The sequence below is a fragment of the Budorcas taxicolor genome, chromosome X, assembly GCF_023091745.1.
Source record: "Budorcas taxicolor isolate Tak-1 chromosome X, Takin1.1, whole genome shotgun sequence".
Classification (NCBI taxonomy): domain Eukaryota; kingdom Metazoa; phylum Chordata; class Mammalia; order Artiodactyla; family Bovidae; genus Budorcas; species Budorcas taxicolor.
The window spans coordinates 139,040,581-139,065,430 of record NC_068935.1 but is presented as its reverse complement, the minus strand read 5'-3'; the positions used below and the strand labels follow the sequence as shown (position 1 = coordinate 139,065,430).

Sequence of the window (24,850 nt, the reverse complement as noted above, 5' to 3'; positions counted from 1 at the left end):
ACCAGTGTGAAGCAGCCCCTCACTGCAGTTTAGATTTGCCTTTCTTTGGCAGTCAGTGACGTCAAGCGTCTTTCCACGTGCTTGTTGGCCATCTGTACTGTTTTCTTCCGAGATATGCCTGCTTGGCTCTGCGGGCCACTTTATTTTATGTTTACTGTTTATTTGATTGTGCCAGGTCTCAGTTGTGGCCTGTGGGGTGAAGTTCTCTGGCAGTAGTGAAGTTGGTTGTGCAGTTGTGCCCAGCTCTGTGCCGTCCCATGGACTGTAGCCAGCCAGGCTCCTCGGTCCGTGAACTTTTCCAGGCAAGAATACTGCAGTGGGTTTCCATTTCATTCTCCAGAGCTCTTCTGACTGTATTTTGATTGGATGTAAAAATATGTGTGTTTATTTATTTGGGGCTTCCTGGATGGCGCTAGTGGTAAAGGAAACACCTTCAATGCAGGAGAGTTGGGTTCGATCCGCGAGTTGGGAAGATCCCATGGAGTAGGGTTTGGCAGCCCACTCCCGTATTCTTGCCTGGGAAATCCCATGGACAGAGGAGTCTGGTGGGCTATGGTCCATGGGGTCGCGAAGAGTCGGACACGACTGAGCGACTGAACAGCAAATACGAGTTTGGTGACGGAGCTCTGCAGTGCAGCCTGGAGCCAGGCGCCATGACTCCTCCAGCTGTTTTTTATTCTCAAGATTGCTTTGCCTATTTGGGGTCTTCTGTGTCTCCATACAGATTTTTAAAGCTTTTGTTCTAGTTCTGTGAAAAATGCCACCAGTTAATTTGATAGCAGTTGCACCGAATGTATAGATTACCTTGGGCATTATAGTCATTTTGACAGTATTGATTCTTCTAATACAAGAATGTCAAATCTGCACATGTGACCGTTTTTCTCTGCAGGGTTATTTATTTTGACGACTGATGCTAGAGCTTTACTTCTCTTTTCTTGGATAGGCGTCCGTCAGCTTTGTGGCGTACTGCCGTCTTTTGCTTACCTGTGTCATCAGGCTCTGCTCACATCTTCATCGCTTTCTTACACATTTGTCTATTGTCAGTTTTTCTTAGATTCTTGAATCAATTAATTTTGTTTTTCAGTCAGCTTTATTGAGGTATAATGGACACGGAGTAAGATTTCCCCATCGTAGGTATACAGTTTTCCACAATCTAAATGTTCGCCCCTGTGGATCCATCTCTTCACTATTATAAATAGTGCTGCTGGGAACGCTGGGGTGCATGTATCTTTTTGAATTTCAGTGCTCATCTTTTCCAGATATCATGGTCAGGAGTGGGACTGTTGGATGACACGGTAATTCTATTTTTAGACTTATATAGGGAACGCTAAAGGCTTCCCAGGTGGCTTGGTGTTAAAGAACCCGCCTGCCAGTGCAGGAGACGTGGGTTAGATCCCTGGGTTGGCAAGAAGCCCTGAAGGAGGAAATGGCAGCCCTCTGCAGCATTCTTGCCTGGAGACTTCCACGGACAGAGGAGTTCAGCAGGCTGCAGCCCGTGGGGTTGCGGAGGGCCGGACAGGAGTTAGTGGCTGAATCACAGCGGGAACACCAGCCTCCCCAGGCTGCCTCGTGTGCCCCTCTTGCTCCAGGTCCCTCCCCGTGTTGCTGGCCAGCTTCCTGCACTCCCCGATTCGTGGTCGGGCCCAAGGGCCTGGCTGGGGCGTGTGCCGCACCTTGTGGTGCTGCGTGCAGGGGTCCGTGGGGCAGGACGGGCCTCTGCGCCCGGCTCCTCTGAGGGCAGCTGGGCTGGCCTCTGTGTCTTGGCGGCGGCACTCTGCCCCTCCGCTGCGCAGCCGTCTGGGGCCCGTATGGTTTCTGTGTGTCTGCTCTTCCAGGCGGCATTTGACCCGGGCCCCGTGCTCCCTCACTCCCAGCCCTTCTGCTGCCGCTGTTTTGCTTGGTCAGGAATGTCACAGGGGGACCTGTGGGGGCTGTCTCTGGTTTCTGGGCACAGCTGTGGGATTTGTCCCCAGTGTTTACTGCCGAGTGGCATCCTGTGCACGCGCGTCCCTCCGTGTGTGTTTACCGGTGCATGAATGTTTGGTCGTTCCCAGTGCTGTCTCGTGAATATAGCCGCTGTGTACGTTTGCATTCCCGGGATTCCAGCGACAGCTTTGCATCTGTCTGAGGTAAGGAATGCCTCTGTTGAATTCCTGGGTCATCTGCTGACAGTATGTTTAATTTTACATGAAGTACAAAGCTGTCTTCCGGCGTACCTGTGCCTTGGGCACGTCTAGCGAGCGGTGTCTGCAGTTTTCAGCCTCACTGGGGTGAGTGTGTGTGTGTGTACGTGTATGCATGCTGAGGTCACACGGGGATGTGTGGGTGTCTGTGTGTGTGTGTGTCTGTGCTGAGGTCACACTGGTGTGTCTCTGTGTCTCTGTGTGCTGAGGTCACACTGGGATGTGTGTGTGTGTGCACGCAGAGGTCACACTGGCATGTGTGTCTGTGCACGCTGAGGTCACACTGGGGGGTGTGTGTGTGCACGCTGAGGTCACACTGGCATGTGTGTGTGTGTCTTTGTGTGCTGAGGTCACTTTGGGATGTGTATGTGTGTGCATGCTGAGGTCACACTGGGATGTGTGTGTGCACACTGAGGTCACACTGGGGTGTGTGTGTGTGGGCACGCTGAGGTCACACTGGGATGTGTGTGTGTGCATGCTGAGGTCACACTGGGGGGTGTGTGTGTGTGCATGCTGAGGTCACACTGGGATATGTGTGTGTGTGTCTGTGTGCTGAGGTCACACTGGGATGTGTGTGTGTGCATGCTGAAGTCACACTGGGATGTGTGTGTGTCTTTATGTGCTGAGGTCACACTGGGATGTGTGTCTGCATGCTGAGGTCACACTGGCGTGTATGTGTGTGTCTTTGTGTGCTGAAGTCACACTGGGATGAGTGTGTGTGTGTGTGCATGCTGAGGTCACCCTGGGATGAGTGTGTGTCTTTCTGTGTTGAGGTCACACTGGAGTGTGTGTGTGTGTGCATGCTGAGGTCACACTGGGGTGTGTGTGTGTGTGTGTGTGTGCATGCTGAGGTCACACTGGGGTGTGTGTGTGTGTGTGTGCATGCTGAGGTCACACTGGGGTGTGTGTGTGTGTGTGCATGCTGAGGTCACACTGGGGTATGTGTGTGTGTGTCTTTGCTGAGGTCACACTGGGGTGTGTGTGTGTGTGTCTTTGCTGAGGTCACACTGGGGTGTGTGTGTGTGTGTCTTTGCTGAGGTCACACTGGGATGTGTGTGTGTGTGTCTTTGCTGAGGTCACACTGGGATGTGTGTGTGTGTCTGTGTGCTGAGGTCACACTGGGATGTGTGTGTGTGTCTTTGTGTGCTGAGGTCACACTGGGGTGTGTGTGTGTCTTTGTGTGCTGAGGTCACACGGGTGTGTGTGTGTCTTTGTGTGCTGAGGTCACACTGGGGTGTGTGTGTGTCTGGGTGCTGAGGTCACACGGGTGTGTGTGTGTGTCTGTGTGCTGAGGTCACACTGGGGTGTGTGTGTGTGTGTCTTTGTGTGCTGAGGTCACACTGGGGTGTGTGTGTGTCTGGGTGCTGAGGTCACACTGGGGTGTGTGTGTGTGTCTTTGTGTGCTGAGGTCACACTGGGGTGTGTGTTTGTGTCTTTGTGTGCTGAGGTCACACTGGGGTGTGTGTGTGTGTCTGGGCGCTGAGGTCGCTTACTCTAGCTTCTGGGGTCATTTCTGTAATGGTTAGGTTCAGTCTCTGATGATGTGTTTGTTTCTCATTGGCATCTTTTCCTGTTTTGGGTGCTGTCTTGGGGTATAATGATGTGAGGTGAACAGTAGGTATTAACTGTGGACAACTTCATCCGTTTTGGGGTGTGTGCGTCTCCGTGAACCTGTCAACACCGTCAGATGAGAAGCATTTCTGGCAAACCCTCAACTCACTGTCCAGTCCATTGCAGCCAAGCCCCCACTGGGAACTTTCTGTCACTGTGGATTGGTTAGAGTTTAGTAGAACTTTATCTGTATAGAATCACACAGTGGGTACTTGTTTTAGCTGGCACATTTCTAGTGACTCAGTACCGAGCATCTTTGGACGTAGCCTTTGTGTCATTGTATACCTTGTTTGATGACATCTGTGTTCAGATCGTTTGCCCGTTAAGCATCCAGTGTTTTCTTAGTGTTGAGTTCCATGTGTCTTGTGCGTTCTCCAGATGTGAGCACTGGTCAGAGGTCCTTGTCCCAGCTGTTTTTTTTCCCAGTCTTCCCTTGCCTTTCCACTCTTCTATCAGCCTCTGGAATTACATATGGTTTTAATTTACATCCTGTCTGGTCCTCAGATTCTTTACTTTGTGGTTTATGAATTTCTGTCCTTGATAGAAAGTGTAGCCCACTAGCATTTTCTCTTGTGTTGTCCTCTGAAAGTTGGTGTGGTAAATTCTTCTGTTCAGGTATGAACCGCACTCAGAGCGGGGTGATTGCCTGCATGGGACAGGAAGAAGGGGCACTTCTGCACACAGGGCCCAGCAGCTTCTTACCCACTCAGCAGGCCCCTTGTCCCCCTGCCCACTTGCCTTGGAACCTTCTTCAGCCATGTAGGAGTCAGGACCTGGATGCTCTTGTGTGTGGGCAACAGGTCATCTCTAGAGCTGTGCAGGGCACTCCTCCCCAGAATCAGGACAGTCCTGGGCCCTGCCTTCCCCACCCGCGTCCTCACTGTAGAGCTCCGTCCTCAGTGCTGACCCCTCCCCGTCCTCACTGTGGTGCTCCGTCCTCAGTGCTGACCCCTCCTCGTCCTCACTGATGTGCTCCCTCCTCAGTGATGACTCCTCCCCATCCTCACTGTGGTGCTCCGTCCTCAGTGATGACTCCTCCTCATCCTCACTGTGGTGCTCCGTCCTCAGTGCTGACCCCTCCCCGTCCTCACTGATGTGCTCCCTCCTCAGAGCTGACCCCTCCCCGTCCTAACTGTGGTGCTCCCCCCTCAGGGATGACCCCTCCCCGTCCTCACTGTGGTGCTCCCTCCTCAGGGCTGACTCCTCCCCGTCCTCACTGTGGTGCTCCCTCAGGGCTGACTCCTCCTCATCCTCACTGTGGTGCTCCGTCCTCAGTGCTGACCCCTCTCTGTCCTCACTGTGGTGCTCCCTCCTCAGGGCTGACCCCTCCTCGTCCTCACTGTGGTGCTCCCTCTTCAGGGCTGACTCCTCCCCATCCTCATTGTGGTGCTCCCTCCTCAGGGCTGACCCCTCCCCATCCTCACTGTGGTGCTTCGTCCTCAGGGCTGACCCCTCTCCGTCCTCACTGTGGTGCTCCCTCCTCAGTGCTGACCCCTCTCCGTCCTCACTGTGGTGCTCCCTCCTCAGTGCTGACCCCTTCCCGTCCTCACTGTGGTGCTCCCTCCTCAGTGCTGACTCCTCCATGTCCACTGTTTTGTGATACTGTGAAAAGCCTTAGTTTACTTCCGTTTATGACCTTTCCTTGTGGCGTGTAGACCTTTGCTGATTCCTGTGTCTTGACCTGGTGCTAATTCTTTCATGGGACTGCTTTCTGAGGGTCCTTAGGTGTTTCTTGCCCTTCCCGTCCTGTGCAGACAGACGCAGGGTCCCTTGTCCAGTGCACCCCGCGTGTCTTCCCTGCTCTCGCGCTCTGCCCGTGGCAGTGGCCGGGTCTCTGTGTGGGTGCGGACCGGCGCTGCGGAGCAGCCTCGGGGCAGGGCACCCCCGCCCTGGACGCCGGTGGGGGCCGCGAGTCCTCTAGCAGCCCGTGTCAGTGAGGCCCTGCTTTGCTTTGAGCCCCCTCACCGTGTCTCATCGTGACCGGGTGTTGACGCTTGCCCGCTGCTTTTCCGCGTGCGTTACGGGATCCTGTGGCCCTTCTTCAGCACATCATGACGGGAAGCAAACGTTCAGATGATGAAGTCCTCTTGTGTCTCTGACTCAGCTCCCGTTTCGTCATAAGTCCTATCTGCTCATCTTCCTTATGTGCTTTGCGGTCCTGAGTCTTGTGTCTTGTCAGGGTTTCGGTCCAGACTCCTGGAAGATGCCCGTCTGGGGTCTCCTTTTCTGCTGAACCCTCTGTCTAGTTTGGCACCAGAGTGCTCTGGCCTTAAACAGAGCGGGTTGGGCTATTGGTCCCCTTTCTGGAGCTGTGTGTTGAGATTTGGGATGGCTCTTTATGTTAATGTTTGGGAGAATTCACAGTGAAGCATTTGAGACTGGTCATTTCCAACATGGGAAGATTGTGGACGTTGAGTTTGCCGATTTACTCCCTATCTTTCAGGTGTGTGCTCAGCTCACCTGACTTGCTAAATTTATTTTTTTTAAAACGTTTTATTTTATATTAGAGTTTAGTCGATTAACAGTGTTGTGATCGCTTCAGATAGACAGCAAATGGGCTCAAACACTCTGTACATGTGTCTATTCCCCCCTGGATCCCCTCCCAGCCAGGCGGCCCCATGACACCGAGCAGAGGCCCCTGTGCTGTCCAGCAGGTCCCTGCTGGTTCTCCATGTTAAACACAGCCGTGTGTCCATGTCCGTCCCACACTCCCTGACTGTCCCTTCTCCCGTCATTACAGAGTATTGAGCAGAGTCCCCTGTGCTGTCCAGCAGGTCCCTGCTGGTTCTCCATGTTAAACACAGCCGTGTGTCCATGTCCATCCCACACTCCCTGACCGTCCCTTCCCCCTGTAATCATAAGTTCATCCTGTCAGTCTGAGAGTCTGTTTCTGCTTTGTGAGTAGGGTTAGATGTCGCTTCTCTTTGCACTCCCCGTCTGAGGGCAGTGCTGCGGTGTTCCTCTCTGAGCCCCGTCCCGCAGTGTGCCCGAGTCCAGGCCCACCCGCGCTGCTGCAGGTGCCGTGTTTCACTCCGAGTGGGGCCCACGGCGTGCCTGTGCCCGTCTTTACCCACTCCTGTGTCGGTGGCCTCTGGCTGCCCCCGCGCCCCGGCTTCTGTGAGCAGTGCTACGTGAGCATGGGGGTCATGCGCCCCTTCCAGACACACGCTCAGCAGTGGGATGGCTGGCCCCCGTGGCGGCTCTCTCTGTACTTTTCCAGGAGCCTCCGTGGTGTCCTCCACGGTGGCTGTAACAGTGTACAGGCCCACCAACAGCGTGGGAGGGCGCCCTCTCCTGCACGCGCTCAGCAGTGGGATGGCTGGCCCCCATGGCGGCTCTCTCTGTACTTTCCCAGGAGCCTCCGTGGTGTCCCCCACGGTGGCTGTAACAGTGTACAGGCCCGCCAACAGTGTGGGAGGGCGCCCTCTCCTGCACGCGCTCAGCAGTGGGATGGCTGGCCCCCTCTCTCTGTACTTTTCCAGGAGCCTCCGTGGTGTCCTCCACGGTGGCTGTAACAGTGTACAGGCCCACCAACAGCGTGGGAGGGCGCCCTCTCCTGCACGCGCTCTGCAGCGTTCGCTGTGTGTCGATTTGTGGGCGGCGGCCATTCTGATGGGTGGGAGGTGAGCCTCTCTGAGGCTTTGATTTGCATATCTCTGATTATCAGTGCTGAGCGTCTTTTCGTGTGCAGCGTGGCCGTCTGTATGTCTTCTTTGGCGAAAGGTCTTTGTAGGCCGTCCGTTCGCTTTCATTCAGTCGGGCAGGGCGTCCTGGCCGCCTGCTGGCTGCTGCACCGGCCCCCCTGCAGCATAGAGGTCTGTGAGCCGGTGTCCAGGTCCAGCTCTTGAGACCGTCGTGTGGTCCCGTCGGCTGGGGTCTGGTGACGTGTTTCCTCCGCGTCTCCCTCTGCAGTCCTGACCCCGTTCGTGCTCTTTGCTTCAGGGCCCGTCAGCGCACAGCTCTTGGGCCTCAGGAGTCACCCTGAGCCGGTCACTGAGCTGTTTGGCTTTTTCCTGTTGTTCACTCGCTCAGGCCTGGCTGACTCTTTGCAACCCCATGGAATGTACTCTGCCAGGTTCCTCTGTCTGTGGGATTCTCCAGGCAAGGACAGTAGCGTGGATTCCCGTTTCTCTCTGCAGGGGATCTTCCTCCAGGAGTCGAACTCTGGTCTCCTGGGATTGTTGGAGTGTTCCCATGTATTTTGGACTCTCCTGGTCTTGCCCGCATGAGTGGGGTGTTTGTAGAACTGTTGGTAAAAGTGTTCACATCTGCTGGTGTCTGTCCCAGGATTTGACCAAAGCGTTGAGGGCGAAACTGAAGCCCGTCTGCAGTCCTGCCCCCGGGAAATGCAGCAGTCCGGGCGCCTCCGCTGTCCCCGTACGTCCTGCCCCCGGGAAATGAAGCAGTCCGGGTGCCTCCGCTGTCCCCGTACGTCCTGCCCCCGGGAAATGAAGCAGTCCGGGCGCCTCCGCTGTCCCCGTACGTCCTGCCCCCGGGAAACGCAGCAGTCCGGGCGCCTCCGCTGTCCCCGTACGTCCTGCCCCCGGGAAACGAAGCAGTCCGGGCGCCTCCGCTGTCCCCGTACGTCCTGCCCCCGGGAAACGAAGCAGTCCGGGCGCCTCCGCTGTCCCCGTACGTCCTGCCCCCGGGAAATGAAGCAGTCCGGGCGCCTCCGCTGTCCCCAGGCCTCTTCGGTGCCTCCTGTTGCTCACTCATGTCTGGCTGCTTGTGGCCCCACGGGCTGCAGTGCATCTTCCCTGTCCGTCACCAACCCCAGAGCTTGCTCAAACCCACGTCCGTCGAGTTGGTGACGCCATCCAACCATCTCATCTGGTGTCGTCCCCTTCTGCTCCCGCCTTCAGTCTTTCCCAGCATCAGGGTCTTGAGAGCTGTGACTGTGAGCGATGTCCTTTGACCCCTGAGACATGCGGTGTTGCAGGAGCGTCCTTGTCGCGTCCCGAGTGTTTCACAGTCTCCTCTGTCGTGTACGCTCTCCCCACGGGCCGCGAGATGCTGAGACTCTGCGCTTGGGGGTGTGTTCACCTCCTCTGTCCCGGTTGCTGACCGTCAGGCTCCAGTCGGGGGATGAGGTGCACAGCACATCCTCAGGAGCAGTGTCTGCGTCCCCGTCGCCTGTGTGACCGAGGGCGAGGGGCTGCCGTGTCCTCAGAGACATGCTGGGCTGTGCGGGGCATGCCGTCTGCACACAGTGGCTCTCCCTGCCTCGTTGTTGCTGGGCCTCCGTGGGGGCCAGGACGAGCTCACCCGGGTCCCCACCCCTCCCGCAGGCCTGTGGCTGCCCGCTCTACTGGAAGGGACCGCTCTTCTGCGGCGCTGGTGGTGAGCGCACCGGCTCTGTGTCCGTCCACAAGTTCGTCGCAATGTGGAGAAAGTGAGTCCCGAGAAGGGGTCGTCCCCAGCTGTCCCCCACCCCGGCTGGTACTCCAGTGGCCGGGACTGTCACTCTGGGGGAGGCCATGCCTGGGGGTCCCGGCGGCCGGGACGGTCACGTCTGGGGGAGACCGTGCCTGGGGCTCCTGGCACAGCTGCCATGTCCCTCCTGGGGCCCGAGTCTGGGCGGGGGCCAGTGGACGTGCGGGGGTCAGCAGGGGTGTGCTCTGTCGCCCAGGGTCCTGCAGAACTGTCACGACGACGCTGCCAAGTTTGTGCACCTGCTCGTGAGCCCCGGCTGCAGCTACCTGGTGCAGGAGGACTTCGTGCCCTTCCTGCAGGTGCGTGCCCGTGGCCCGCCCTGTGCCCCTCTCCCGTGTGTCCCTGCTGTGCACCGCGCATGCCGCGTCCGTGTGTTGCTGCCTCGCGCAGTGCACACCCCCCACTGCACCTGCCCACCACACGCATGTCCCACCTCTGCTGCACACACCCCCACCCCTTTCACAGGCGCATCCCTGTGTCTACACCCGCATGTGGGAGCCTGGCTCTCTGCCCCTGGGGGCCGCCTCTGCTGTGTGGGAGCCTGGCTCTCTGACCTTGGGGGGCCGCCTCCCTGGGCTGGCCCCGTGCAGCCCCTTGGGAGCTCTGTGAGCAGTGGGACCGAGTGGACAGCTCCAGTCCTGAGCCTGGGCACCTGGACTCAGATGGGCACCGCGCCGTTGGGTGCCAGGCTGTCACAGACCGGGTCAGGGTTTGCAGGACGCTCATTCCAAATGCCTTTCCGCCTCCTTTAAGCACCGTTTGTTCGGGGCTTCATGGTCCGTTCTCTGGAGGAGAGTTTAAAGTGGCGGCTGGCTCCCTGCACGCCCCACTTGAAAGAGGAACAGGCAGAGTTAGGCAGCGGATGTGAATGAGAGCTGTGTAGAGGGCCCCTGGGGTTCTGGTCCTTTATCACACGAGGGCGCGTCACAGACTCCTCAGAGCGTGGGACGCCCTTGCACGCTGGCGTCTGCGTGTCCATGCGTGTCCGCTCACCCTTGGTGGTGAGAGGCCGTGACAGCCGCCTCCGTTCAAAGCCCCGTCCTTCCTCAGACGTGGCCCCACAGTACAGTCTTGCTCTGACGTGACCTCATGTGCCTGTGTGCTCGAGGGGACTCCACGGGGGTGGTTCTGGGCCTGCCTGTGCGACCCTGGGGTTCTGGTGGACACATGGGTTCTCGGCCCGTGGGCTGCGGGTGGTCCCGCGTCGCGTCCCAGGGCCGGGTGCTGTCCCCCCGCAGGACGTGGTGAACACACACCCCGGGCTGGCGTTCCTGAAGGAGGCGGCCGAGTTCCATTCCCGCTACATCACCACGGTGAGTGCGGCGCCCGCGGCCCCCCACTCCCCGCTCTCACCAGGCTCACGTGTCTGTGGGCCTTTTCTCTGGGGCTCGGGAGGGGTGAGCGGTGTGGCCCACACGGGCCCCGCGCAGGGCACGGCGCCGAGCCCCAGGGTCGGACGGGGCGCAGGTCCCAGCAGGCGAGGGAACGTCCGAGACCCTGCCCTCTGCCTCCCGGGCGGCAGAGTTTCAGGTTCAGAGCATCAGGCATGGGCCCCGCCTGTGGCCCGGGGCCTCGGAACCACAGCCCAGGCCCCGCCCCCGCCGTGGGCCGGGGTCACCTGGGGGAACCGCACCTGGGGGAAGGGCTCCTGCCCACACACATGGCTTGGCTCAGGCTGCAGGTGGGTGGTGGGCAGCCCCGGGCACGCGGGCTGGGAGCACGCTTGTCCTGTAGCACAGAGTGCACACGTGTGGGCGGGGCGGACGCACGCGGGGCGGGGCGGGGCCGCGGGCGGGGCGGGGCGGGGGTGTGGACGCCCCAGACCCCCTCACACATACACTGCGCATCCTGCTCCCCGACTAACAGTGACGATCCAGACTGAGCCGGCTGTAGACACTGCTGCGTGCCGCGGCTCCTAAACACTCAGGGGACGGGGCGGCCTACAGCGGGGGTGGGGAGGGGCTGTCTCACAGGAGCCGGGGAGGGGACATCCGTGGATGGGGACAGAGAGACGCCCTGGGTGGGGACAGGGGAGGGGGCGTCCTGGAGGAGGGGACGGAGTGGGGGGTGTCCTGGAGCAGCACAGGGGAGCGGGCGTCCAGGTGGGGCCAGGGGAGGGGGCGTCCTGGAGGAGGGGGCGGGGCGGGGGGGGAGGGGGCGTCCTGGAGGAGGGGGCGGGGCGGGGGGGGAGGGGGCGTCCTGGAGGAGGCGACTGGTGGGGGGTTATCGTGGAGGAGGGGCAGGGGAGGGGCGTCCTGGAGGAGGGGACGGAGTGGGGGGTGTCCTGGAGCAGCACAGGGGAGCGGGCGTCCAGGTGGGGCCAGGGGAGGGGGCGTCCTGGAGGAGGGGGCGGGGCGGGGGGGGAGGGCGTCCTGGAGGAGGCGACTGGTGGGGGGTTATCGTGGAGGAGGGGCAGGGGAGGGGCGTCCTGGAGGAGGGGACGGAGTGGGGGGTGTCCTGGAGCAGCACAGGGGAGCGGGCGTCCAGGTGGGGCCAGGGGAGGGGGCGTCCTGGAGGAGGGGGCGGGGCGGGGGGGGAGGGCGTCCTGGAGGAGGCGACTGGTGGGGGGTTATCGTGGAGGAGGGGCAGGGGAGGGGCGTCCTGGCCCAGGGCAGTGCTGTCCGGACCACAGGAGGCCCTGTGCCCTGCCGGGCCTCCGTGTGCTGGGGCGGGGTCGCGCGCTCGGCTTGGAGCTCATGCTCTTCTCCCGGCGGTCGGTCAGGTGCTCGCGGAAGCGTCGGAGCGGAGCTTTAGGCCACGCTGTGAGGGCTGCCCGCCGTCAGAGCTGCTGTCCCCGCCCCATCCAGCTCGAGGGCGGCCCTCACTGCGGGCTGCGGACTGCGGCCGAGGGCAGCTCCCGCCGCACCGGGTCCCCCTGGGATCCAGCGGGCCTCCTTTCCGACCCTCCGCCGTGTGCGGGGCGGCCGCCCTCTGTTGGCGGCTCGCGGTCCTGCAGCTCACCCTCCCGAGCCCCTGGGGAGGCAACCCGGGAGGTCACCGGGCTGCGGGCGCGCTCACACGTGGGCCTCCCATGGAGCCCTGCAGCGCCCACATCGCTGTGCCGGGCTGACGGGCCCCGTCCGTGCCCCGCAGGTCATCCAGAGGATCTTCTACACCGTCAACCGGTCCTGGTCGGGCAGGATCACGTGCGCCGAGCTGCGAAGGAGCACCTTCCTGCAGGTGCGGCACGGGATCAGGGCGGGACCGGGACCCCGCCGCCGCCCGCCCGCGTCCCTCGCCCAGGCGCGCGCCGCCCCTCCCCGTCCACGCGTCCCCCAGCCTCTCCCCGTCCATCCGTCCCCCCACCCCCGTCCACCGTCCATCCGTCCCCCCATCCCCGTCCCCCGTCCACACACCCCCGCACCCGCCCACCCATCCATCCGTCCCCCCATCCCCGTCCACCGTGCATCCGTTCCCCCCATCCCCGTCCATCGTCCGTCCGTCCTCCCATCCCAGTCCACCGTCCATCCGTCCTCCCATCCCATCCCAGTCCACCGTCCATCCGTCCTCCCATCCCAGTCCACCGTCCATCCGTCCTCCCATCCCAGTCCACCGTCCATCCGTCCTCCCATCCCCGTCCCCCGTCCATCCATCCCCCCATCCCCGTCCCCTGTCCACACGCCCCCCCACCCGCCCACCCGTCCACCCCTCTGTGCATCAGTTACCTCCCACCCTGTAGTCCCTCCATGCTCCTCCCCTCCGCCGTCCCCCACCTTCTCCCCTCCGCGTCTGTGATCTGGCCTGGCCCGGGTGCACCCCTGACCCGGTGGCCCCTCCCGGCCCTCACACGGGCTTGCCCTGCTCTGACCCTGCCTGCCCACGACACGGGGTCTGGGCCCGTCCCCACTGGACGGGCTGTTTGCGCTCCGCGCCGTGGAGTCCCCGCTGGCAGTTCTGTGGTGTGTGCGGCAGAACGTGGCTCTCCTGGAGGAGGAGGCTGACATCAACCAGCTGACGGAGTTCTTCTCCTACGAGCACTTCTACGTCATCTACTGCAAGTTCTGGGAGCTGGACACGGACCACGACCTGCTCATCGACGCGCAGGACCTGGCCCGACACAACGACCACGGTGAGCGGCCCCGCCCCCGGGGGCGGGACAGGGCCGGGACTCGCAGAGCGGGCGCTGCGCGGGCTCCTGGTCTCTCCAGAGAGGCCACGGCTGCCCCACACCGCCCGACCCCTGCCCTCGGGGCCTGCACCCGCACTCCCGGCGGACCTGCTGGGGCACTTGGGAGACGGGCACACACCGCGGACACGCCCACGTGGCATTGGGGGCGCCCTCAGGCGGGCGTGGACCGGAGATCTCCCGCACTTGGCGGCTCCCCATCGGAGCCACTGTCATTCCCCCAGCTCTTCCCACCCCCGGTCTCCTCTGTGTCCTTGAGAATGGGGAGGGTCACCCCGCCGTCATCTCAGGCCGGATCCCCTGATGGGCTCAGTGGGGGCCAGTCCACGGGTCAGCGCAGAGCTCACAGCTTCTGTCCCCACAGGGGAGACGCCTATTCCCACAGGGCTCTGTGTCCCTCTCCTCCTCCCGTGTGTGTCCCTGAGAAGGGGGGGGTCACCCCGCCGTCATCTCAGGCCGGATCCCCTGATGGGCTTGGTGGGGGCCAGTCCGAGGGTCAGCGCAGAGCTCACAGTGCCAAGCTCACAGTGCCTGTCCCCACAGGGGAGACGCCTGTTCCCACAGGGCTCTGTGTCCTCCCCTCCTCCTGTGTGTGTCCCTGAGGAGGGGGGGATCACCCCTGCCGTCATCTCAGGCTGGGTCGCCTGATGGGCTTGGTGGGGGCCAGTCCTAGGGTCAGCCCCGAGCTCACAGTGCCTGTCCCCGCAGGGGAGACGCCTGTTCCCACAGGGCTCGTTGTCCCCCCTCCTGCCGTGTTGCTGGTGCTGCCTGCTGCCAAGCCTTCTAGCGCCTGCCTGTGGGGGCACGGTGCCATCTGGAGACCGAGTCCCAGCTCGGGGCCCTGTGGCCGCGGCGGGTGGGCTGGCAGTGTCGGGCCCGGAGTCAGCCTGGTGAGAACAGTAGAGAGACACGTTTCCTGGGGAGGCTTCAACTCCAGCCTCCGGGTGTGACCGGAGGGCCCTTGTGGGTCCTCAGGACAGAGAGGCTGGAATAGCTAAATCCGAGCTTCCTTGCATTTTAGGAGCAGCAGTGAGGAATCCCGTATAAATAGTTTTTTAAAAATTTTACTCCTTTTTTAATTGAAGGATAATTATTTTACAAAATCGTGTTCGTTTCTCCCGAACCTCAAGGTGAGCCAGCCAGAGGTACACACAGGTCCCCTCACCCCTCTAGGTTCTCACAGAGCCCCGGTTTCAATTTCCTGAACCTCCCTTTCCAAGAAACCAAATCTTCAGGGTACGCAAAATGGGCTGAAATCATCTGTGTGGTGGATGCCTGGTTTTGCCAATGGTTTCTTTAGAACTGTAGGTTTCGGTGCACTGGGCTTCCAGGTAATGGCGCCCACGAGCGGGGTTCTGAGTCCTCGGGGCACTCATCTGTTTGTGGTCAGTGTGGCCTGGATGGGCCCCCAAGGTCAGCCCCCCAGGCCAACCATCTGCTTCTTGAATAGCTCAGGCTGGCCCTGCAAGGGCCCAGCGATCCTGGTGCGTGGGCGCCTGAGCGTGCGTGCGTGGGCACCTGAGCCTGCATGCGTGGGCGCCTGAGCGTGCGTGCGTGCGTGGGTCCCTCTCAGTTCCACTGTTGATCTCGACCCTGACCCCCGCCGTGAGATCAGCACAGGCCTTGGTGGCTGGGACGCGCTCATCAGGCTCTGAGGCGCCCACCTCGTGGCCCAGGGCTGGTTCCCACGTCCCCGGAGCCTTCTGTCCACCTTTGTGGTTCTCGCGTCCGGCGGCTCTCGTCAGCCGCTTTTGGGGGTCTGTCACCAAACAGGGCCGCTTGCTGGGGTCTTCGTGGCCTCGTTTGTCCTGGGGACACGAGTGACCCTGGGCACGGTGGTCTTGCCGCCGGGACAGGACACGGGGCAGTTTCGAGTACGGCCCCCAGAGTGCCCATGGGCTGTGTCAGCGCGGGTTTTGCACGGGCTCGCCCTCCTGTGTGAAGAGGAGCGGGCTGGGGCAGAGCTGACGGGTCCCGAGTGGTTTTCTGCCCTCATGTTGCCAGGCGTGGGAGCGCGTCTGAGTCAGCTGTCCTGATTCCCTGGGGCTGTTGTCACATGCGTGGGGGGCACTCAAACAACAGGAAGTCACCCTCCCAGTTTTGACACCGGAAGTCCTAAATGAACTTGTTTATGAAGGCCCAACACCCACGCGGCCCGTGAGGGTTACCTGAGGCAGCTGTAACAGACGACCACAGATGGGAGCTCGACACCCGTCCTCCCCCAGCCCTGGGGACCACACGTCTGAGGTCAGGGGGTCCCAGGGCTGAGCTCCCTGCAGAGGCTCCAGGGGAGGGCCCTCCCCGCCTCTTCCGGCTTCCGGGGGCTCTGGGCGTCCCTCTGGCCTGGGCTGGTGGCCGCCTCCCTCCCGTCTCCGCCTCCGTCTCCACGTGGCTTCGCCGCTGTGTCCGTGTCTCTCCTCTTCCATGTCTTATAAGGACCCTGTCCCTGGGTTTAGGGCCACCCCCACCCAGGAGGACCTCATCTCAGACCTTCGCTCCATCACCTCTGCAGAGACCCTGTTGTCATATAAGATCCAGTTCCCACGCTGGGAGGCAGGACGTGGATGTATCTCTTTGGAAAACCTCGTTCAGCCTCTGACACCGTCCAGTTGTTCTTCTCAGAGGAGACTTTTATTGAGGCAGGATGAATGGGGAGGAAAGGATGTTTTGTCTTTATTTCACCATTTTTGTGGTTACCTGCCTAAGTAGGGGCTGAAAAGTGTCCCCAAGATTAATGTACTTGAGTTGTGAGCCCTGAGATTTCAGGAGGCGGCTGTCTTTGGACATAGTCTTTAAACAGGGGATGAAGGTGAAATGAGGTCGCTAGGCTGGTCCTGATCCCACAAGACTGGGGTCCTGATAAGAAGGGGAGGTCGGGACACAGACGCACTCGGGGGCGAGCGTGTGAGGACTCGGGGAGGAGGGAGCAGCCCTGCCCACACCTGGGGCTCCGACTCCAGCCTCCAGGACGAGGGGAGGATCACCACGTGCTGTTTAAGCCACCCTGTGTGTGGTGATCGTCTGACAGCCCCGGCCTTCCAGTGTTTCTTCCTTGAACATGGTTGTCACGCATCTGGGTTCTGATCACAAGCGCGTTGTGTTTGGAGGCAGAGCCCATGCAGGAGTGAACATGCGTCCTGCCGTCCACACTCCCGTCATTCCTGGCGCTCCGGGGCCAGTGCCTGCCTCTGCAACTTGGACTGAGGCTCAGGCCCCGGGCCTGGGTGGGTTTCCCCAGCGGCTCAGCTGGTCTAAGAACCTGTCTGCCAGTGCAGGAGATGCAGGAGACTCGGGCTCAGTTCCTGGTTAGGTACACCCCCTGGAGGAGGGAATGGCAACTCACTGCCGTACTCTTGCCTGGAGAATTTCATGGACAGAGAAGCCTGCTGGGCTACAGTGCACAGGGTCGCAAAAAGTCGGACACGCCTGAAGCAACTTGGGACACACCTCTGTTCACCCGCTTGGTCATGTTCCACTCTTTGCGACCCTGTGGACCGCAGCACGCCAGGCCTCCCTGTCCATCACCATCTCCTGGAGTTTATCCAAACTCCTGTCCATCGAGTTGGCGGTGCCATCCAGCCATCTCATCCTCTGTCGTTCCCTTCTCCTCCCGCCCTCAATCTTTCCCAGCATCAGGGTCTTTTCCAGTGAATCAGCTCTTCGCGTCAGGTGGCCACGGTATTGGAGTTTTAGCTTCAGCCTCAGTCCCTCCAGTGACTATTCTGGGTTGATTTCCTTGAGGATGGACTGGCTGGGTCTCCTCGCAGCCCTAGCAGCACGCACGTGCACACACACCGACACACACACCCAGGACTGGGAGGCGGTGGGCAGTGTCCAAGGAGGCTTGTGCAGGAAACCCAGGCCCCCAGGGTCCTGCGCAGCCAGACCTGGGTCTCCAGGTTCAGCCCGGAGCCTGCCTGGCCGCGTCCACAGCCGCCGCGTGGGGCACCAGGACCCCCATGTGGAACTCATGGCCTGACTCCTCTCTTGCAGCTATTTCCACCAAGATGATTGATCGGATCTTCTCCGGAGCCGTGACGCGGTGCGTGCCAGCGGGCTCCCAGCAGGGCTGGGCTGGCTTTCCCGGGAGCGTCCGGCCCTGCCTGTCACTCCTGACCGGGGCGGCCGTGTTCTGAGGCACCTGAGGTCGTGCCTTAGGAGCTCGTGTATAGGGCTTTGCCATGTGAGGTCACAGGTAATGGGGACACACGCCATTGTCACAGGAAGTGATGAGTAAGAGAGACACGTGTGCCGCTCGTGTAAGGTCGTATGTAAAGGACACACACGCCTTTATCATGTGCGGGCATGTGTAAAGGACACGTGATCATTACACGTGTGACGTCATAAGTTACGGGCACACAAAGCACGCTCTTGCCATGAGGGGGACACAGGGCCTGGGCATGCAAGGCTGTGAGGGGGCCCTGAGCTGGGCATGTCCTTCTGCTCCAATCCCCGCCCCCCCGCCCCCTTCGGCTCTGAGAGACCCTCCCCTGCGCCCGCACATACTCTCAGGCGCCTCTGGGTGGGATCCAGTCTGGTACTGAGTCCCTGCAGGGCTCCAGTCACCCCTGGATGTGGGCAGGGACTCGGGCCTCAGGCTGCTTCTCCCTGACGCTGCCCTCGTCTCTTGAATCCAGAGGGAGAAAGGTTCAGAAGGAAGGAAAAATCAGCTACGCGGACTTTGTCTGGTTTCTGATCTCCGAGGAGGACAAGAAGACCCCCACCAGGTGGGTGTTGGGGCCTGCGCTCTGTTCAGGCTGTTGGGACCCTCGCAAGAGGAGCCCAGTGGTTACCCACTGGTGAGGGCGCCCCCCGCGGCCCATCCCTGTGAGGGCGTCTCAGAGGGGGTCATACGAGGGGGTGGTCCCGGGGGTGGGGTCTGTCCCTCCCTAATCCTGGTGGGAGCGGGTTTGGGTGGACGGTCATCCTGGTGGACGTGTGACCCTCCCGGCTGCAGCATCGAGTACTGGTCCCCGGGATGGGGTCACCCTGGTTGGAGCGGGCTTGGGTGGACGTGTGACCCTCCTGGCCGCAGCATTGAGCACTGGTTATAGAGGTGGGGTCACCCTGGTCAGAGCGGGTCTGGGTGGACGGCCGTCCCAGCGGACGTGTGACCCTCCCGGCTGCAGCATCTAGTACTGGACCCGGGGGTGGGGTCACCCTGGTCAGAGCAGGTCTGGGTGGACGGCCGTCCCAGTGGACGTCTGACCCTCCCGGCCGCAGCATTGAGTACTGGTTCCGCTGCATGGACCTGGACGGGGATGGGGCACTGTCCATGTTTGAGCTGGAATACTTCTACGAGGAGCAGTGCCGGCGGCTGGACAGCATGGCCATTGAGGCCCTGCCCTTCGAGGACTGCCTGTGCCAAATGCTGGACCTGGTGAAGCCCCAGACTGAAGGTGCTGTGCGGGGCCGGGCCCTGCGGAGGGGGCGCCCCAGGGAAGTGGGGCCCCAAGGGGGAGGGGGACACCCAGGGCGTGGAGATGCCCTGGGGAATAGGGTTGCCCCCGGAGTGGGGAGCTCAGGGGGATGGGGCTCAGCCTGGAGGGGTTCCCCAGGGAAGTGGGGCACCCTGCGGTGAGGGACACCCCAGGGGAGGGGGACAGCCTGGGGGGGATGCCCTGGGGAACTGGGGTGCTCCTGGGGAGGGGGACACCCCAGGGGGTAGGGAGCCCCGGAGTGTGGGCAGCCCCGGGGGTGGGAAGCCCCAGGGGAGGTGTGTGCCCGACCCCGGGAGGGTAGTCGTGTCCAGGGCAGGTCAAGTGTGTTCTTGTGTAACTGAGGACCGTGCACTTCCGGTCACTGGGGGTGGACGCGACCCTCGTGGCACCGCCCTCTTCAGCCCTAGCGAGTGACCCCTGGGGGTGGACATGACGCTTGCGGCCCTGCCCTCAGCCCTTGCGACTGACCCCTGGGGGTGGACATGACGCTTGCAGCCCCGCCCTCAGCCCCCACGTGTGACCCCTGGGGGGTGGACTCGACCCTCGCGGCGCCGCCCTCAGCCCTCGTGTGTGACCCCTGGGGGTGGACGCGACCCTCACGGCACCGCCCTCACCGCGCGCGTGTGACCGCTGAGTCTGGACTCGACCTTCACAGCCCCGCCCTCACCGCGCGCGTGTGGTGAACTGATGTGGGGACTGAGTGTGCCCTGGGGCTGGGGACGGTCGCCATGTCCCTCGGCCACGTTCCTCTGCCACGTTCCTCTGCCGTGCTCTGTCATTCTCCACCGGGACCCCAGTGTGGGCGGTGCGGGGGCCCCCTGCACAGGGCTGCCCTTCTCAGGCCTGGTGCCGCGGCCCGGGGATTGGGTTGGTTGATCTGGGAGCCAGGGTGCTTGGTGGGTACATCCCAGGGCGCCCGGGATGCCTGCCAAGGTCACAGGAAGGCTCTGCCTCCAAGTGGAATGCCTGGGTGTCCTGTGCCCTGGGAGCCCAGTCTCGGGTGTTGCCCTGCGGACTCGTCCTGGGGCCGCGTGCCTGGGCCCTCTTGCCCTGTAGACTCGTCCTGGGGCCCCGTGCCTGGGCCCTCTTGCCCGGTCCAGGCTTCGTCCGGCTCCATGTCTATGGTCTAGGGCAGCTCAGGTCCCACCCTCTGGGTTAGGCGTGCGGACCCCTATATCCCCTGACGAACCCGCAGGGACACACAGGGCTCTGGTCCCCCAGCCACCCGCCAGGCTTCCTCCACACCAGGAGCACTCCTGTGGCTGGGCTGGCGGCAGAGCACAGGGTGCTGTGCCATAAGGCGTGTGGCTTTGCACACGTGAGGGGCCTGGGTTCCCTGGGGTGCTCAGAGCCACCCACGTGTGCTCATGACATGCCCACGTGCCCACGAGCTGCCCTGCGTCCAAAAGCCCCACTCCACATGCCAATGAGCTGCCCCAGGGGCCCATGAGACTCCTCTTCGCTTCCCTCGCGGCTGCCCTGAGTGCTCACGCCCTGCGCCCCCCACCCCGCCCACCCACGCTCCCAGCTGTCCCCCAAAGTCCCCTCCATGCACCCCTACCCACGCGCTCACAGCCGGGCCCCTCCCGCAGGGAGGATCACGCTGCAAGACCTGAAGCGCTGCAAGCTGGCCAACGTGTTTTTTGACACCTTCTTCAACATCGAGAAGTATCTGGACCACGAGCAGAAAGAGCAGGCGTCCCTGCTCAGGGTGAGGGAAGGTGACGGGGGAGGCCTGCGGGGGATGTGCGGGGGAGGGGGCGCCGGGCGCTCCTGGGCGACACCGTACCGTGCTCCGCAGGAGAGTGAGAGCGAGGGGCCCGAGCTGTCCGACTGGGAGCGCTTCGCTGCTGAGGAGTACGACATCCTGGTGGCCGAGGAGGCCGCGGGGGACCCCTGGGAGGACGAGTGAGCGCAGGGGGGCGGAGAACTGGGTCCCGGGAGGAGGGGTGGCCGGGAACGGGGGCAGGGAAAAGGGCTGCCAGCTGGGGCAGGGAGGACGCCACCTCTGGCTGCTGCTCCTGGGGCAGGGTTTCCAAGGGACTGTGGCCCTACCGCCAAGGGTGGGGAGACTCTGACTCCGAACCATGCCTGGTTCTGCCCCAGGTGCCCGGCCTTAGCGCCCGGACTCTGGGAGCTCTTCCTGCTGAGTCAGGCCCTCCCCCAGCCCGCTGAGGGTCCCACCAGGGCCCCTGTGGGGTACCTATCAGGGCTGCATCTACCCTCTGAGGGTGGCACCCGCCGGCCCCCAAGGGGTGCAGATCCCACAGAGGGAGACGGGGTGGGGAGCCAGCTGGGCGGCTGAGCTGCTGAGCACACAGCTGTCCAGTGTGCCCGCTATCCTGCCCCCGGGTGTCAGGGTGTTAGGGTGTTGGGTGCACACAGCTGCTCAGGGGGCCCGCTGTCCTGCCCCCAGGTGTCAGGGTGTTAGGGTGTTGGGTGCACACAGCTGCTCAGGGGGCCCGCTGTCCTGCCCCCAGGTGTTAGGGTGTTGGGTGCACACGGCTGCTCAGCGGGCCTGCTGTCCTGCCTCCGGGTGTCAGGGTGTTGGGTGCACACAGCTGTTTAGCGGGCCCGCTGTCCTGCCCCCAGGTGTCAGGGTGTTGGGTGCACACGGTGGGCGCGGAGGGCGGGCGCTGTCCTCACGGGCCCCTCCCTGCAGATACGAGGCCGAGCTCAGCCCCGTGGAGCAGAAGCTGAGCACCCTGCGGTCCCCGTTGGCCCAGAGGCCCTTCCTGGAGGCGCCGGGCGGCCTGGGCACCGTCGAGCTGTACGAGTACGAGTGTCGGGGCGACGACCTGCCGCCCTCGTGACCCGCGGCTCCTCGGGGCCCGTGGCCCCTGGGTGGGGAACGCGGCCGAGCAGCCGTCGGCCTCACCCAGTGCAGTGCGTCTGTCTGTGGTGCGTGTGTCTTTATTTGGCACAGAAGCGGCTGCAGACGGCCCCGCGGTGCCTCCCCAGCGGGCAGGCGGCCTAGGCCCGCTGCCCTGTCCAGGCGCTTGGAGGCCCCCGTCAGCGGACGGTTCACCCCAGTGGGAACTCGGCGGTGCTGTGGTGGGTCTGCCCGGGCTGTCCCCACACTGACCTTGGGCCGGCTGTGTCGGCAGGAACATTCCAGGAGCCACAGCGCCCGCTGTCCCACGGGGCCCCTGCAGGGATGCCGCCCCGGCCAGGGCCGAGGGAGCACCCAGGTCAGTGTGGCCCAGCATTTCTGTGTACGTGTACAAAATGTGTAAAGTTACCTTCTATTTGCTGTGCAGAGCGGTTTAAAGAGTTTTATGAGATCACGTTTGTATTTTGAAATAAAGAATTTAAGGATTTTCAGCCCGAGGCTAACCTTGAGACGAGACAAGACACGGTAGCAGGGGATCCTGAACGCAGGTCACAGATGGACACGACACGGATGTGGGGGTCCCCGCAGGGAGACTGCGGGACGTGCAGAGCCCCCCGGACACGGAGCCGCCGGGCACGGGTCACAGGCTGGGGCCCCAGGGCCGTGCAGCCTGCACTCTGGCCACGGCGGTCCCTGCATGGCCCCGGGGCGGCCGGCTCTCCTGCGGTCACTTCTGTGCACGACAGGGTGCGAGCCTCCCCTGCACACACCGCGCTGTGAGACCAGACGTCTGGCCTCCACGCCGCTCCACCCACCCCCGGGTCCAGCACTGCTCCGGGCCCCGCGGGACAGCATCAACCCGATATTCCAGGGGAGGGTGGGCTCCCACGTGTCCAATGGAGGTGGCCGAGGAGCATCCCCCAACCAGGCCTTGGGCAGGTTGTCTCAGGTCCTGGCACCCAGCAGACCTCACGGAGGGTCCCTCCCTTCTGCAGCTGAGCCCCCGTGCCAGACACAGGCCCTCCTCCCTCCTGCAGCTGAGCCCCCCTGCTGGACACAGGCCCTCCCAGAGTAGGTGGGGTGGCGAGAGCTGGAGTGGGGGTCCCTCACACTAGACCACGCGGGCCTGTCTTCCTGGCCGGCCCACCATCCGGAGCCCTAGCTGCAGGGTTGAGGCATTCCAGGGGTAGAATGGGACCCCAAAGCAGGGTTCAGGACCTCTGGGGATCCCAGTAACACTTCCCACACAAGGCGGAGTCTTGGGCTCTGGGGGTGCAGTCCCAGATTCGGGCCACCCAGGCAGACGTCATACTCCCCAGAGTCAGGACATTTCAAGGCCAAATTTGGGGCCTATGAGCCACACTTGGACATCACCACATGGTTGACACCGAAATCAGATTGATTATATTCTTTGCAGCTGAATATGGAGAAGCTTTATACAGTCAGCAAAAACAAGACCAGGAGCTGACTGGCTCAGATCATGAACTCCTTATTGCCAAATTCAGACTGAAATTGAAGAAAGTGGAGAAAACTACTAGACCATTCAGGTATGACCTAAATCAAATCCCTTATGACTATACAGTGGAAGTGAGAAATAGATTTAAGGGACTAGATCTGATAGAGTGCTTGATGAACTATGGATGGAGGTTCGTGACATTGTACAGTAGACAGGGATCAAGACCATCCCCAAGAAAAAGAAATGCAAAAAACCAAAATGGTTGTCTGAGGAAGCCTTACAAATAGCTATGAAAAGAAGAGAAGCGGAAAGCAAAGGATAAAAGGAAAGATATAGCCATTTGAATGCAGAGTTCCAAAGAATAGCAAGGAGAGATAAGAAAGCCTTCCTCAGCGAACAATGCAAAGAAATAGAGGAAAAGAACAGAATGGGAAAGACTAGAGATCTCTTCAAGAAAATTAGATTCCAAGGGAACATTTCATGCAAAGATGGGCTTGATGCTGTGAAAATGCTGCACTCAATATGCCAGCAAATTTGGAAAGCTCAGCAGTGGCCACAGGACTGGAAAAGGTGAGTTTTCATTCCAATCCCAAAGAATGCTCAAACTACCGCACAGTTGCACTCATCTCACACGTTAGTAAAGTAATGTTTAAAATTCTCCAAGCCAAGCTTCAGCAACACGTGAACCATGAACTTCCAGATGTATAAGCCTGATTTAGAAAAGGCAGAGGCACCAGAGATCAAATTGCCAACATCCACTGGATGATGGAAAAAGCAAGAGAGTTCCAGAAAAACATATAATTCTGCTTTATTGACTATGCCAAAACCTTTGTGTGGATCACAATAAAGTGTGGAAAACTCTGAAACAGATGAGAATACCAGACCACCTGACCTGCCTCTTGAGAAACCTATATGCAGGTCAGGAAGCAACAGTTAGAACTGGACATGGAACAACAGACTGGTTCCAAATAGGAAAAGGAGTACGTCAAGGCTGTATATTGTCACCCTGCTTATTTAACTTATATGCAGAGTACATCATGAGAAATGCTGGGCTGGAGGAAGCACAAGCTGGAATGAAGATTGCCGGGAGAAATTTATAATCTCAGATATGCAGATGACACCACCCTTATGGCAGAAAGTGAAGAGGAACTAAAGAGCCTCTTGATGAAGGTGAAAGAGGAGAGTGAAAAAGTTGGCCTAAAGCTCAACATTCAGAAAACGAAGATCATGGCATCCGGTCCCATCACTTCATGGGAAATAGATGGGGAAACAGTGTCAGACTTTATTTTTCTGAGCTCCAAAATCACTGCAGATGGTGATTGGAGCCATGAAATTAAGAGACGCTTACTCCTAGGAAGGAAAGCTATGACCAACCTAGATAGCATATTAAAAAGCAGAGAGGTTACTTTGTCAACAAAGGTTCGTCTAGTCAAGGCTATAGTTTTTCCAGTGGTCATGTATGGATGTGAGAGTTGGACTGTGAAGAAAGCTGAGCGCCGAAGAATGGATGCTTTTGAACTGTGGTGTTGGAGAAGACTCTTGAGAGTCCCTTGGACTGCAAGGAGATCCAACCAGCAGTCCTGAATATTCATTGGAAGGACTGATGCTGAAGCTGAAACTCCAATACTTTGGCCACCTGATGCGAAGAGCTGACTCATTGGAAAAGACCCTGATGCTGGGAAGGATTGAAGGCAGGAGGAGAAAGGGCATAACAAAGGATAAGATGGTTCGATGGTATCACCGACTCAATGGACATAAGTTTGGGTG

The 24,850-nt window shown here is 60.9% G+C and overlaps 1 protein-coding gene across 2 annotated transcripts in view; it reads left to right on the top strand.

Annotated features, from left to right (window-relative positions):
• PPP2R3B (protein phosphatase 2 regulatory subunit B''beta) overlaps positions 1–22,111 on the top strand; it is a 36,443-nt gene extending 14,332 nt beyond the window's left edge. The window contains exons 3-13 of one of the 2 annotated variants that reach the window (XM_052663149.1): positions 9,083–9,186; positions 9,424–9,526; positions 10,466–10,540; positions 12,321–12,407; positions 13,140–13,296; positions 17,347–17,395; positions 17,991–18,080; positions 18,577–18,752; positions 20,387–20,505; positions 20,596–20,702; positions 21,457–22,111. In XM_052663149.1, the coding sequence (XP_052519109.1) occupies positions 9,083–9,186; positions 9,424–9,526; positions 10,466–10,540; positions 12,321–12,407; positions 13,140–13,296; positions 17,347–17,395; positions 17,991–18,080; positions 18,577–18,752; positions 20,387–20,505; positions 20,596–20,702; positions 21,457–21,607 (1,218 nt within the window). In that variant the 3' untranslated portion in view covers positions 21,608–22,111. The remainder of the gene's footprint in view (positions 1–9,082; positions 9,187–9,423; positions 9,527–10,465; positions 10,541–12,320; positions 12,408–13,139; positions 13,297–17,346; positions 17,396–17,990; positions 18,081–18,576; positions 18,753–20,386; positions 20,506–20,595; positions 20,703–21,456) is intronic. The other variant, XM_052663150.1, reaches the window with a different exon arrangement.
• Positions 22,112–24,850: the final 2,739 nt, after the last annotated feature.